Source organism: Enhydra lutris, unplaced genomic scaffold (assembly GCF_002288905.1).
Source record: "Enhydra lutris kenyoni isolate GAN:26980312 unplaced genomic scaffold, ASM228890v2 scaffoldscaffold18, whole genome shotgun sequence".
Taxonomy (NCBI): Eukaryota; Metazoa; Chordata; class Mammalia; order Carnivora; family Mustelidae; genus Enhydra; species Enhydra lutris.
This window is the reverse complement of record NW_019154102.1, coordinates 14,780,299-14,795,577: the sequence shown is the minus strand read 5'-3', so window position 1 is coordinate 14,795,577 and position 15,279 is coordinate 14,780,299. Positions and strand designations below refer to the sequence as shown.

Here is a 15,279-nt window from a genome sequence, read left to right as displayed (position 1 = left end):
ATGCCTTAGAGAAATATTTTCCAAGTTTAAGTAGAACAGGAGATTTATAAAGATCTTTGCCACAGTTTATTTTGGGAAAGTGAAGGGCATCCTACTTTTCTTTCTAGGCATAGAATTTCCTCTAACCTGTCTTAGTAAGAATGATGCACAGTTTTTCTGGGAACATAAGAATCTGTTGCCTTTTGCTTCATCTAGAAATAGCATCATCTGACCAATTGTGAGTAGCTGTGAAGAACCATCTCTGGCCAAGGCATTTTGCACAGCATGAGCTCAGTGGTATTCAAAAAGCTTTCTGTTAGGTTATGCCCAATTTTTAAAACAACGTGAATTCTATATTCTCTTATTTTCTTCATATATAAAGTCAATGAAAAATTTTAAAAAGGACTAAATATGTCCAATTTATATAACAAAGTATTAATATTACTAATACACAAAGGGATAAAGAACTCAAAAGATGGACAAAGATAGGAGCAAGTAATTTATAGAAGAAACGAAATTGCTTAAAAATACATGAAAAGGTGTTTGAGTTCTTTAATAAATGGAAAAATGAAACCGAAAACTACAAGAATCCAATTTTCACCTAGCAGATTGGCAAAAATGTAAAACTTTGACAATTCTCCATGTTATTGAAAATATAGGGAAAAAGTCAATAGTGTAAGTAAAAATGTAAGTTGGCATAGTCATCTTGGAGGCCAATTTGGCATTACCTATCAAAATGTAAGGTGTGCATGTACGTTTTCAAGGTATTATTTATAAGACAAAAAGTAGAAACAGTGTACATTAAGTAAGTGGTTAAGTAAATTATGATCACTATCCAGTGGAACATCTTGCAGCTATTAAAAAACAGTGAAGTAAATCTGTGTATGCTGACAGAGACTATCCATGCTGTGGTGTTTAGTGAAAAAAGCAAATGGTATGTATAGTAAAATCTTGTCTTTACAAAAACAAAAAGCAAGTAAGTATGGGTGTGATATACTGTATAAGTACATCAAGAAAATCTGGAAGGCCTCATGCTATGCTGTGCAGTGGCTCTCTTCAAAGTGGAGAGGGCAGCTGGGAGGAGAACATAGTTATTTTAACAGCAAATATTTCCATATTTGCATTTTTTAAACCAATAAGCATGCATTACTATTGTAATTTTATTTATTTATTTATTTATTTATTTATTTTTTTCCAGAGAGAGAGAGGGAGAGAGAGCAAGCACAGGCAGACAGAATGGCAGGCAGAGGCAGAGGGAGAAGCAGGCTCCCTGATGAGCAAGGATGTGGGACTCGATCCCAGGATGCTGGGATCATGACCTGAGCCGAAGGCAGCTGCTTAACCAACTGAGCCACCCAGGCGTCCCTTTTTTTTTTTTTTTTTTTTTTAAACTATTGTAATTTTAAAACCCAAGAAGAAACAAAAGATCAGTGTCTTAAATTTAAAAGTTACTCTCTTCATTTTTTGTACACTTTTAGGTTATATAGGTTGTTTTAGAAATAAGGACATCGTGGACCATGCTTTTAATACACTGCTTTGTGCTTTTGTTTTTTGCCTTTACCATATAATTGCTGAGTGTTATTTGTTAACTCTAAAATTTCATAATTAAAGTATTACCTTTTAGCATTTATTGAATACTTGCAGTCGGTGCTTATTGGGAAATAAATATGTCCTGAATATTTATACTTAATATTTAGGTCGTAAAGGTGTTCTAGACTTCTGAACTGGTCAAATTTTATATACTATGAAATAACATGTATGACATAATCTAGAAAAGATATAGATACATTAAAAATAATAATATTTGAAAGTAAATGTCACTAAGGGAGCTAAATACTTTGGTGATAACTGCTGTTTGAATAAAATTAAAGGATAAAATTTTCAGTATTATAGGCAATTACTTATGCAATACCAGCTAATAATACTCAGTGCTTTTCATCTTCAAAGCATTGTACAGCGTTAATTAATCCTTACAACATTGTTGCAAATGTAGGTCAATATCATTATCCCTATTTTTGTAAGTGGGGAAATTGAGGCAGAGAGATTAAATGGTTTGGGGTAAGTTTGTCATAGCTAGATTAGAATTGAGGCAGTTTTGGCCCACAGCCCAGCATTCAGAGCAGTAGAACCACACCTTCTTTAGAAGACTTAATCTGTGTGTCCTTGATAAAACATTACTTCTTATTAAACTATATTGAGGTCATCTCTACATTGAGACTCAGAAACAAGTTTGATCGTCACTATATAACCATTAAAAAAAACACATAGGCTGTTTTTTCTTCCCTGGTTTTCCTTACACTGTGTTGTTGGGCTTTTTTTTACACTATACTGTCCTAATCTCTTTTTCATTGTTTTTCTGTTGGAGATTACCAAAATATCTATACTGATTTTATTTTTCTTTTGGGATTTTATTCAGTGATTTTTAACTTTCTATTCAGAAAATCCCAAAATAGTTTTTGTACAGTTTAGTCCCCTTTTCTTTACTTCTAGCTACCAGCTAGACATTTCTACCCGTATCTACTTTTATGCCTTAAATTTCCACTGTGTTAAAAATTCAGCTAACCTACATTGGCAAGACTTGCTCCTTTTCTAGACCAACCTGTTTCTATATATGTTTTATTCCAACTCCTGTTTTTGAAACTAGAATAAACCAGGTGGGAAGAAGTCTGTGTAAGGGGTTCTTGTAAACTGGGTGTGGCTAAGAAAAATGATAGTTGTGAGTCCTTCACCAGAGTGAAGAAGCTGAATCACAGTATAAGGAAGAGGAAGAGCCAGAGTTAAAAACTGAGGGACAAGGGGAAGGTAAAATAGGAGACCAAGTAACAAGGTCAGTGGCTGGGAGGATTGAGGTGTGTGGGTTGAGTGGTTAAGGCAGTTGTGAGCAGAATATACTCGTACCCTTTTAGAACCTGGCACATGTAATAGAGACATGCCTGCTCAGTGGAGCCATGTTCAAGGCAAGGGTCATTATCTGAGCAGTAACCTAGGTTCTCATTCCTTGGTGGTTACTCCAGATTCTTCCTTCTTTCTCACTTCTACAATTCATTAGTCCCCATATACTGTTGATTCTTTCTTCAAAAAGACTTCAAAAAGTCATTCTTTCTTCAAAAGATGACTTGAATCTGTTTTTTTTTTTTTTTAATTTACTTTCCTAGTTGCTACCATCCCATTTCATGTTCTTGTTACTGAATATTAGTGTTACCTGTTACTGTGTTACTTTTTGAACAGGTCACTTGTATCCTATTCCTCCATTCCTCCAATATTCCCACCTACCAGTTAATCATTCAACCAACCATTGTTGGTTACTTTTTCTAAAATCCCTTACCAGATCAAAAACTTGCCATTCTTCCTCATTAGCTTTCCAGCAGATGTAAAGTCCTGACAGCTGAGTCTGGCATTCAGACTTCTTAGTGTGGCCCTGATTTCTCTCTTCTATTTGTGCACCAAATCAATTGCTTATTATTTCTCAAATAAGCCTTGCAACTTATGCTTTTGTATATTATTCCCTCATTTTTCTCTCACCCTCTCTCAATATCTAATAATCCTCAAATGCCCTTCTACTTTATAAGAACATTTCTTTATTATCGAACTAGAACATCTACTGAGCACCCCTGGCCCTTTGTTGCTAAATTAGCACTTACCACAAACCTCATACTGATTTTGTGGTTATTTTATCTGTTTCACTGGACTATAGCTGTCTGATAGTAGAGACCCTACTTTGTAAATCTTCATATCTGGGATTCACAGTAAAATGTCGTACACCTAAGGTGCTCAAAATATTGGTAATATTTAATTAATATAATTTAATTGATAATATAATTAATGTCATAAGACTCTCTGAGGTGTTAATGACCCAGTGTTTTTAACACTCTAGTCTTTTTTTTTTTTTTTTTTTTTTTGCTGTGGGTTCAATCCAAGCTTGAGGTCTTTTTATTTGAGACTCCTCTGTCTTTTTACATAAATTTTATCATTTCTTAATTGTTTGGTTTAGTGTTGGATATTTCAAAATATTTTTTTAAATCCTTAGTTTTTGATAATGTGACATTGATTATGTTCATGCCTATGCTTAACAGATATTAATGTAATTCTGTGTCGATGGCATTGATGAGATTATGGGGGAATACACTGTATTTTATGTAATTGAAAATTACCTATTGATGACTAAAACACTTAATATAATTAAACTAAAAGTTTATCTTTATGCTATTTAGTTGTCTTTATTTTTGTACATTTTGAATTGGTGAATAGATATTCCTCAGAAAGTCTATTGGTAATAAGTAGCAAGTATACGCTCTAAGTTTATGCCCAAGGAAAATTCCCTTAGGCTCTCTGAGGTGTTGTGCTGATACACATTTATTTTCAATGTCTTGTTGGTACCCAATATCATTTATCTTTGTTAAACCACAGTAGTGTCTTCTGTTTGTTAATTATTTCCTTTCCCATCATATTTTACATTAGGGTTTTTATTTGCCCTCCTTCCCAAAGCAGTCAAAATAGCTGACTTAAAAAAGCATGAAAGAGAGGCACCTGGGTGGTTCAGTGGGTTGAGCCTCTGCCTTTGGTTCAGGTCATGGTCTCAGGGTCCTGGGATCGAGCCCCACATCAGGCTCTCTGCTCAGTGGGGAGCCTGTTTCCCCCTCACTCTCTGCCTGCCTCTCTGCCTACTTGTGATCTATCTCTCTGTCAAATAAATAAATAAAATCTTAAAAAAGAAAAAAAAAGCGTGGAAGACAAATACTCTGCAGCTTTGTTTAGTGGCAAGAAATCTGTACCTCTAAAACATAGTTTTTAAGTTTTTATTTTATTATTTTTTTAAGATTTTATTTATTTATTTGAGAGAGAGAGAGAGCACGAGAATGGGGAGGGTCAGAGGGGGAAGCAGACTCCCTGCTGAGGAGGGAGCCGGATGTGGGACTCAATTGCCGGACTCCAGGATCATGACCTGAGCCGAAGGCAGTCGCCTAACCAACTGAGCTACCCAGATGCCCATATTTTTATATTTCAAAAGAAAATTATCAAAAGCAAAACAGGTTATAGCATCTTAGCACAACTGTTTTTATTTTGCATGTTACTTCCTTAAAATTTAGTCTATAGTAACAATTATTCTTAAGGCAAATAAATAGTAGTTTTTTATAATGTAACCTGTTTTGGGGGGAAGGCTTTAAACTTTTAAAAAATGTAGGTTCCTCTCATTTCTGGCCTCAAAATTTGGGCTATCATTGATTCTCCCCCTATAGAACAATCATCCAGATTTAGGTAAAGATTAATTTAAATCATGCTTCTTATTCTTTCATGGAGACTGGAAGTTTAGATTCAGAATGGCCTTCTGAGACATCTGGGACTGTCACCAACTACCTTACAAAATTAAAGTAAACAGAAAATTGTGAAAGTTTAAGAGTTATTTTAAAATAATAAATATGGGCATTTTCTTGGTGCTTAGGTTTTTCCTTCTGTAGTTCTTTTTATTTGGCTAATTCTTTGCTATATTTTTTATTCATTCGTTCATTCTTTCATATTTCCCCTTAATTGGCTACTTTTGTTCTAGTTCTAAATCATGCAATGGGTTTTATTCTCAAAGAAATGCATAAGGGTACTGAGTAGGGCAGCATTTCTCAGCTAAGTTTTTTAGGCTCTCTGCTCATTCACAGCAGCCAATTTACTGCTCACACCTTGATCCCACAATGCAGAATCCAGCATTCTTCTGAAATTCTTTTCTTTCCTCCTTCAAAACAACTATTTATGTACTAATACAATATTTGAATAATACAAGCTCAGTCTTGACTACTTACTCCAGGCAAATTTTTCAAACAAGGAAATAACAAGCATTCTTTTTCACTGGTGGCATTCTTGAGTAAGATGGAAATTTTAAAGGTTTGCATCCTTAAAAAAAAAAAAAACCTGCACAGTGTAAAGATGGCAAAATATCTTGAAGATTAGGAGGGATATTGACTTGTTCTCCTCTCACTGTGCCCATCTAGTTTTATTATAGGTTTTTATAAAGTTGTTTTATTTACTCCATTAATTCTCTTCAGTTTTATATGGTCTTACTGGTAGATATTTAAAGTTCAGGGGAAAAGAAGGATGAATAACCCTCATTTGACGATCTTTGGCCTTCCTGCTATAGAACGATTCCTGCAAAGCCTCCTCCTTAATTATATATATTTTTGGGGGACTCTACAGGAATTGTCACATGTGCTTATAAACAAATACAGTCATTTACTAATGGACATGGGCTATTTTCTTCTCACTTGCCTCACCTACTACTTGGCTAGGCTTGCTCCATCAACTGATCATTGCTGATACTACTCCTTGGCCACCATGTCTACTTTTGCTGAGTATAGCTCCATTTTGTCTGGATACCACCACTCTTGCTGAGCATGTTAATCTAAAGGGCTGCCAGTCCTGCTTGCTTTCTGCTGGGTATCATCCCCTGCAGCCACTTCATTACCCTTATACCAAGTGTCCCCTAAGGGGGCCACAAAGAGGTCCTTTATAAAGCAAAATGTCTCTCTCCCCCTTTTGACCTGTATTTTTTTTTAAATTAAAGATTTTATTTACTTATTTGGTAGAGAGCAAGAGAGCACAAGCAGAGGGAGAGGGAGAAGCAGGCTTCCTGCTGAGCTGGGAGCCCAATGCAACAATGCAGGGCACCATCCCAGGATCTGGGATCATGACCTAAGCTGAAGGCAGATGCTTAACTGATTGAGTCATCCAGGTGCCCCTGTTCTGTATTTTTTAGTGGGAAACTGGAGCAGTATTGTTTGTATATCAGAGGATTTTGAGAAATAGGGCATTTTTCGCAGTCTTTGTACCCCATTGAGACTAGACATGAACCCTTGGTGCTGAGCTGGAAGACAAGTCCAGATCATAGACTGAAACATGTACTGTTGTCAGGATTTCTCTTTATGTCCAAATATAAAGGGTCATGGCCTTTGCATTTGACATTTGAAGCTCTCCATGGACCTCATTTTGCTTGTTCTCCCCTAAACTCTGTTATTTCTGAGTACTTTAGGACTTTTAGACTTAGTAAAAATATGGGCGGTGGATCTCTTGGTTTTCAGGTTAAAAGCATTCCTCCTTCTTAGAAATAGCCAATGTGGAGAATGTTAGGTGGCTCAGTAGGTTAAGCATCTGCTTTTGTCTCTGATCATGATCCCCAGGTCCTGGAATCGAGTCCTATATAGGGCTCCTTGCTCAGCAGGAGCCTGTTCCTCCCCTTGCCTGCCATGCCTGCCTCCTGCTTGTGCTCTCTCCCTCTCTCTCTTTCTCTCTGACAAGTAAATAAATAAAATCTTTAAAAAAAAAATAGCGAATATAGATTACAAGGAGAATTATTCTTTACTCTCCACTTCTGTTATCATGGGAAAGTTGACAAATTATTTATTATTGAATTAACTTAAATGAAAAAACAGTTTCAAGTGCAGACTGCTTTTGATATATAAGTAAAGGTATGGCCCTTTGGCTTTAGCTATAAAATTTTTTTCATATTTAATTTGCATAATAAGACATTTTTATTTAGCTATTAACAGCTAAACTTCAACCTTGTCTTTGCCCACGTTGTCATAAATTCTAATTATTGGTGTCTGAGTAAACACTAAATTGAAGAATGTAAGTTTTTATTTTCTAGTGTAGCCTAAAAGTTGTGACTTCTGTTACTTTATATCAGAGGAAATATGCTCCTGTTTCATCATAGTTTCTCTCTGCTCCCAGGGAAATATTAATCCATTTGCATGTCCTGATTCAAATATTTTCTCTTGTGTAAAAACTCGTGCACAAATAGATGTTTTCCTTCATAAAACCCCTATTGTACTTTGTACTTATTCTTCTTTCATTTCACCTTGTGAAATTACTATCCAGCGTGAAAGATTGTAATACACTTCTTGTGTTTTTTTCCATATAAATATGCATAATGTTAGACATATTGAGTAATAGCAGTAGCAGCAAAAACAATGGTAACAATAAATTAATTGAATAAAAGTGTCCTCACAGTAGTCCTGAGGTAGGTACTTTATTATACCCATTTTATATCTGGGGGAACTTAGAGAAATTATGTCAGTTGTCCAAGTTGGCTAGCAAATTGAGAAGTTAGAGTAAGAAACCAGGCAGTTTGAGTCTAGAATCTATACATTAAGCTTACTAAATTGCAAATAAATATTTATTTAATTTATTAAGTGTTTCTTTAAACAAACATTCCAGGCCTCACCCATCCAAATGAGAAGGGTGCTGTTTACATATTCTAATATGGTAAGTATTTTGGTTTTAAAAAAAGTGTAACCCTAAAGTAATAATCCTGAAATAAGCCTCGTAAAACTAACTGAAAGTAATTCTAAAGACTATGGCTTTGGGAATATTTTGAATATAGTAGCATCGTTACAGTCACTCCAAAGGAGACAACTCTGAGATAATGCCCAGTTGAATTGAAAAACTTGTAATGAGCTTAATATCACTTTTTCTCTACTGTCTGCTGATAAGGAACTTCATCCTCTTTCATAGTAAAGAGGTCCATAGCTCTTCTGCCCCCTAACTGTATACAGTGGCAGTCCCCTCTGGTAACAGTTGGATAGATTTGGAGACTGATGAGTCCTTTGTTTTATCTCCAACCTTTAAAGGCACTTGAGTTCAAGGAAGAGAGTGAACTCGGATCAATCCAAATATCTCTGTTATTTTTATAGCCTGTTTCCTTGTCACCCTTTTCAGCTTCATTTTTCCATTTTCTACCATGCATTTTAATCTACCACCATGCCTGGGATATGCCATCCTTTTACTCACACTGCTACTTGTTCTCCCTCTCACACCTCTAGATAGCCCAGTACCAGAGTGTGCTCTGGTTTTAAGCATAGATTCTGGAGCCAGTCTGCTTATATTCAAAGCCTGCCTCAACTGCCTGCTGGCCAGGTGGCTTCTTAGTGCCTCAGTTTCCTCATTATAGGAGTAGTGATGGTACTACTTCAGAGGGTAGCTCTAAGGATTAAATGAGTTAATACGTATAAAATGTTTAGAACAATGCTTGTAATGAGGTCGGTATTTAGCAAATGTTGCCTGTTGTCATCATCATCATTTTCTTTATCATCATTTAACTGGTGAAATCCTGTGTGTCTTTGAGGTTCTGCTAACATTTCACAACTCTGTAGCTTTCTCAGAGCCCCACATTTCTAGGCAGGCTTGTCCCTTTTTTCATGGTGCCACCTTGTTCACTCTGCCATTTCAATATTGGCACACTGCATCTTGTTATTGAACATGCATCTGTTTTTTGATTATTGTAAATACACTGACATCAAATGTAAAGGTGAAGGAAGGACGAAAGAAGTTTGTACTATGTCTAAAATTATTTTGGGTTATCACCCATATGAATAGTGTGAGAAATATTTTTGTCACTCCTAATGTTGAAGAAGCTGGGGGCTTTTTCCTCTGTCTAAAGATGGAATAAAATGTTTTTCAAGCTTTCTTTGTTATTCAGAAATTTATTGGAAAGAGCAATTCTTTTATGATCTCCGTAAAGAAGATATCAATAGTTTATGTATTTCTGATATATAGTGAACTATTCCTATAGTATAGTACTGTATGTATTTCTAAGCAAACATTTGGAAGCTATATAAATTCCTTTCAAATATTTGTAAAATGTTGACATTTTTTTCTGATTCATATTGGCCTTTCTCCAGTAGTCCAAATGAATGAAATACTACTTCATGAAAAAGTATCAGTAGTATCCATCCCTAGCCTCTGATATTAAAACTGGGAGGAAATATTCTATGTACTGTTTTGTTATCTTGTATTTTTTTTTTAAATGTATTTAGAGTAGAATTTCTGGATCTATCATGACATGCAGATTAACAAACTAATCTGAATCCTAATGTGGTTTTACACTGTTTACCTGTAAGTAAGTGTTTCTTATAATAGTAACTATATACCATTTACCTTACAAATTCCACTTTAATTAGCTTGTTTGTATGTGGGAGATCATAAATATGTGCTTTGTATATTAAAAATACACCACAAAATGTGTTTCTATGTATTAATTACTTAACAGATGTTTCCTTTTCTTAAAATATTTTAAAAATGCTTAAATACTAAATAATTTTAAATATACTCAGAGCCTTAGAAATCAAACAACTTACTTAAAATTTAAATACATAAATTCTTACCATGTTTCTCAGTGAAATGGCATAGTACATTTAGGAAGAATGTATTCTTTTTTCTAGAGTTTATTTCTGGATAGTTAACCAAGGATATGTTAAAATATGTTTATTCTAATGGACCCCATATCTCAAATATGAGTAGTGTCAAATGATTCTGTTATTTTTCTAAGGGATCTTGGTTTTATTGACAATAGAAGATAATTGTCATCTCTTTTTAACTATTTTTTAAACAGGACAGAGATTTCTTCTGCCATCAGATGTCTTTCTGCTTGACTGAACTGCACCTGTGGTCTTTGAAGAATACCTTACACATTGGAGGTAAATGAGCTCTGGGTTAATTTTAGTATTTTTCAAATATAAGTTATAACATTATAAGTAAGTACTAGCAAAGGTTAGAGCCTGGACTCTCTAGCTAGAGTTGCATAATTTTCTTATACTTAATGAAAAAATTGGCTAATGAAAAATAATTCTTTTTAGTTACTCTGAATAAGTTATTTTTTTCAACTTGAGTTAGATTTTATGTTGTGAAAATTAATTTTATTGGCCTCGTTTTTAAATATTAAGAGCAAGAAACAAAATACAGAAGTTTCAGAAAACTGGAGAGTTATTCTGACCTCTTGGAAATTGAAAATAGCAGAAAAAATTTTTATACAAAAAAAAAAAAAATTCTCTCTGAAAATAGAAGAGGAAAAAAACACACACAGGGAGAAATTCAGCTTATTTCACTACTAATTAAAGTATAAATTGGTCCAACCAGTTTAGGAAACCAGTGTAGTTGAAGCTGTATGTCATGTATTGACCAGTAATTTCACTCCTGGCTATATACTTTAACAAAAGCCCCAACACTTGTATACCAGGAGACATGTACCAAAATGTTCATAATAGTTCTGTTTATGACGCAGGAAACTAGAAACAACCCAGCAGGAGAATGGATAAATACATTTATGCAACAGAGAAAGTAAACAACAATGGAATGATGTCTTCAAAATTCAGAGAGAAATTATTTCCAACTTAGTATTCTTTTTCAGCCATGTAGTCAGTCAGTTGTGAGAAGACATTTTCAGCCATGTAAATACTCACCAAATTTACCTTCCTTTTCTCATTAAACTACCAGAGCATATGTGTCTTGCCAAAGAAGGGAATTAAATCAGGACAGAAGACACACCTGTCTAGTCAAGAAAATAGGCATTGTCTGTGCATCAAACCTAGAAGTTAGGTGGTCCAGAATAGTACAGGATCATGAGGCTCTAGAGGGAGATGTTACCAATGAAAAAAATTATACTGATTGGTCACTGATATATGTCAGAGTATATTGGAGATTAGTAAGTGTTAACATTCTTAAAAAATATTTTATTTACTTATTTGAGAGAGAGTGTGACCATGAGCTGGGGGGAGAGGGGAGAGGGAGAATCAGACTCCCCACTGAGCAGGGAGCCCGATATGGGACTCGATCCCTGGATCCTGGGATCATGACCTGAGCCAAAGGCAGATGCTTAACTGACTGAGCCACCCAGGCACCGTGTTAACATTTTCTTTTTTTAAAAGCAAATGAAAAGGCAATTTTTAACATCAGGGAAGTTGTTTAAAAAAAGGAAATGCAATTATAGTGTACCTTCTCCATGGTTCGGTTGTGAGTATTTATGTATTCATTAATATTGTAAGCACTGACTTAACCAAAAATTGTGCCCTAATTATATTGGGAAGATTTGGAGAAGTTGAAGTTAAGCGTCTATAGGTAGAGAGGGGTACACAGTGGTAAAAGATAACTGAATTCTCAATTTCCATAGTGGATAGGCAATAGATAATATCTACAACTGAAGAATCAAGAAATAATAAAGTGAGAAAACTATTTATAAATATGGAGGAATATACAGAAGAAACAACTCATAATTGCAGATAGTTATCTCTAAGGAGAAGGTATTGACGGCTAGAAGATACACAGTGTGGCAGTGTTGCTTATGTTGAAAGACTTGAGCAGTATATCTGAATTTTTTAAAACCCTGCACATTTTTGAATTAGATAATTTTAAAAAGATCAAAAGCCAAAAAAGCCATCTTTTTATATCTGCAAAGACACTGGTAATATCATAATTAGTGATATTTTTCTAGAAAGCTCAAAAAGGTATCAATGCAAACATTTTTAAAAAAGAAGTATGAGGTGGGGCACTTGGGTGGCTCAGTGGGTTAAGCCTCTGCCTTCAGCTCAGGTCATGATCTCAGGGTCCTGGGATTGAGCCCCGCGTCTGGCTCTCTGCTCAGCAGGGAGACTGCTCTCCCCCACCCCGCCTGCCTCTCTGCCTACTTGTGATCTCTCTCTCTGTCAAATAAATAAATAAAATCTTAAAAAAAAAAGAAGTATGAGGGGTACCTGAATGCCTCAGTCAGTAGAGCTTGTGACTCTTAATCTTGGGGTGGTAGGTTTGAGCCCCACACTGGATGTAAAGATTACTTAAATTTAAAAACTTAAAAAAAAAAAAAAAAAAGAACTCAGGCCCCTTTATGGTCTTCATAGTTCTGTTCTAGAGTTGTTAATATTTGGCTGCATCTAATGATGAAGAATTACACTAGAGAATATTGCTTGTGTTTATAATGCTTATGGTTCTTAGATTTAAAAAAAAACCTTTTTATTGAAGTAAGCATATGTATTGCAAAGTATAAAGATCATAAGGGCATGTTTTAAACTATCAGAGAATAACACACCATAAAATCATCATGTAATAAAGTATTATCAGTATCTTAGGAGTCCTACTTATGACCTTTCCCTTTCCCTTATTAGATATTTTCAATCTATCTAATAGAAATAAACTGTATTCTTAAAAGTTATATGTCCTGGGGTGCTGGCTGGCTCAGTTGGTAGAACATGTGATTCTTGATCTCAGGATTGTAAATTTGAGTCCCAAATTGGATGTAGAAATTACTTAAAAATAAAATCTAAAAAAAAAGTTATATGTCCCAATTACTGTCATGATGAATAGAATGGAGCTTTAATAAGTACACAGAATTGACTGTTTTGAAAAACTCTATTTAAAAAGTTAATTATATGGGGTGCCTGGCTGGCTCAGTTGGTAGAGTATGTGACATTTGATTTTGGGGTTGTGAGTTTGAGCCCCATGGTGGATATAGAGATTACTTAAATAAATAAATCTTTAAAAAATAAAAATAAAAATCGTAGCTGTAATACATTTTTGGGGGGAAATTTCATGTTTCAGTTTGAGAAAGTTTGGAACAGTTAGTCACTAGGGGGCAGCCTGTACTGCTTCCACTTCTTCAGAAACAGTTGGATGCTTTTGTTAGTAACTAAAATTATTTTGCATGGAGGGAAACAACTGTTACTTGAAAAAAAAAATTTCACTATTCACAGATAGGAATAAAATGGACAAAATTATTTGGTTTTCCTGTAATCCAGTTGAAGGACAGAGTCCTTGGTTAAATCACTGTCAACATCTAGGAAGCCTTGCTTTGCTTTTGTATCCCTGAGACAGCACCTGAATTAGAACGGGTTTGGGAGATTTTTGAGTCTAAGCAAACTTCAGATAACTTAACCATACTTTCCTCGACTTTTCTCTTTCTCTCCTGGATGTTTCCCCCAAGCACCATACTAGATTCAAACTAACCTGGAGAAAAGAAAGCAATAGCTCAGAATCCAACAGTTAGGGCAATTTTTTTCCATCCTCTAATTTCATTTGGCATTGCATAGAAGCAGTTCTTTTTGATAGCACCCTGTGAAAAATACCAGAGGAAGTGTGAAAGAGAAAAGTTGGTCTTCCTTGATTTCAGTTAATTTTACTACTCTTTTCCTCATGCCCTTCTGGTTTTGTGTAAATCTTTTTAAATTAGATTGATATACAGTCCATTCCTGCATATCCCTAAAATCTGGACATGAACTCATGTCCAGATACTTTTGAACTTATTTATTTCTAGTAACATAAAAAGATTGTTTCTCTCTTTTCCTACCCACCCCGTAACCTTAGTCCTGCTGTATAATACGGTTTGGCTTCTTATTCTCCAGAACTTTTTACCATAATCTAATTTTATTTCTTCTTTTCCATAGATAGAGACATAGGGATCTATCAGTATTATGATAAGAAAGACCCACCAGGTAAAGCATCTGTTCTGCTCAACTAATTTTTATAAATGAAATATTCTGAACTATATAGTACTGACCATTAAAAACTCTTTTTTTGAGCTTAGGTAAATTCTAAAATTAAAAAAAACTCATTTCCATTCTTTAGAAAAATACTGAGGTTGATATCTGTTCTATATAAAATAGAGTAAAATTGAGAAAATGCCATGGAAGGACATGAAAATTGTCATTTTACTTCCGATCCAACTGATAACTGGACAGCCTATTCACGTTTATCTATTAGTGTCCCAGTAGAGGGCATTGTTAATGCGTGGGTCCCACTGTTGCTGGCCTCCCGGATCCTCACCTGATATCTGAAATAGGCATTTCTGAGTGAATGATCAATTTTCTTTATCTGATTAATCCTGTTAATCCCAGAAGTTTCATGACGGGCCAAAAGGTCTTTCTAGCAAGTTACTTCCTGGTTTGGTCTCTGTTGAAGTGGGGCTTTTATGGGCATCCTGTGTCCTTAGCTTGGTTGTTAATAGGCTAACTTCATGGTTCTGATGACAGACTTAAGCAGCTTCTGTTCTGGACTCGGGTGCAGTTCTCTTCCCTATGTGATGAGACTGTGAGCTTAGGATATTGGCCCACCTGTTGTGCTATGTAAGCCTTTTTACTACAAATTTAGGCAATACCTATATGAAATGAACCCACATTATGGCATATTTTTTCCAATTGCCTTTAAAAAATTTAGCATAATTTATTAGTCTCAACAATGTGCGTAATGTACATTATATATTTGCATTTAAAAATACAAAGTATTTTAATTAAAATAATTTCCACTTTTTTTTCTTCTTTCCTTCTTTCTCCTGCCACAGTATCAGTGACAGAGCATGGTAACTTAGCAGAAAAGCAGAAACTGGCAGAATGTAAGCTTACTTTATACTTTTTTGTAATTACTATAAAACTAGAACTTTAATATTCCTGAAGATTCAGTCTTAAAATATATTTTAAGCTTTCTGCACAAATAGAAAATGTTACTCCTTCCACATTTCTTAAAATTATAAATTCCCATTGTTTAGGTATATAAACATATGAG

At 34.8% G+C, this 15,279-nt stretch overlaps 1 protein-coding gene across 1 annotated transcript in view; it reads left to right on the top strand.

Moving 5' to 3' along the window:
• LOC111148096 (WD repeat containing planar cell polarity effector) overlaps positions 1-15,279 on the top strand; it is a 445,955-nt gene that overhangs the window by 101,358 nt on the left and 329,318 nt on the right. Inside the window, exons 2-4 of the mRNA XM_022504499.1 lie at positions 10,349-10,433; positions 14,166-14,213; positions 15,059-15,109. Of these exons, the coding sequence (XP_022360207.1) occupies positions 10,373-10,433; positions 14,166-14,213; positions 15,059-15,109 (160 nt within the window). The 5' untranslated portion in view covers positions 10,349-10,372. The remainder of the gene's footprint in view (positions 1-10,348; positions 10,434-14,165; positions 14,214-15,058; positions 15,110-15,279) is intronic.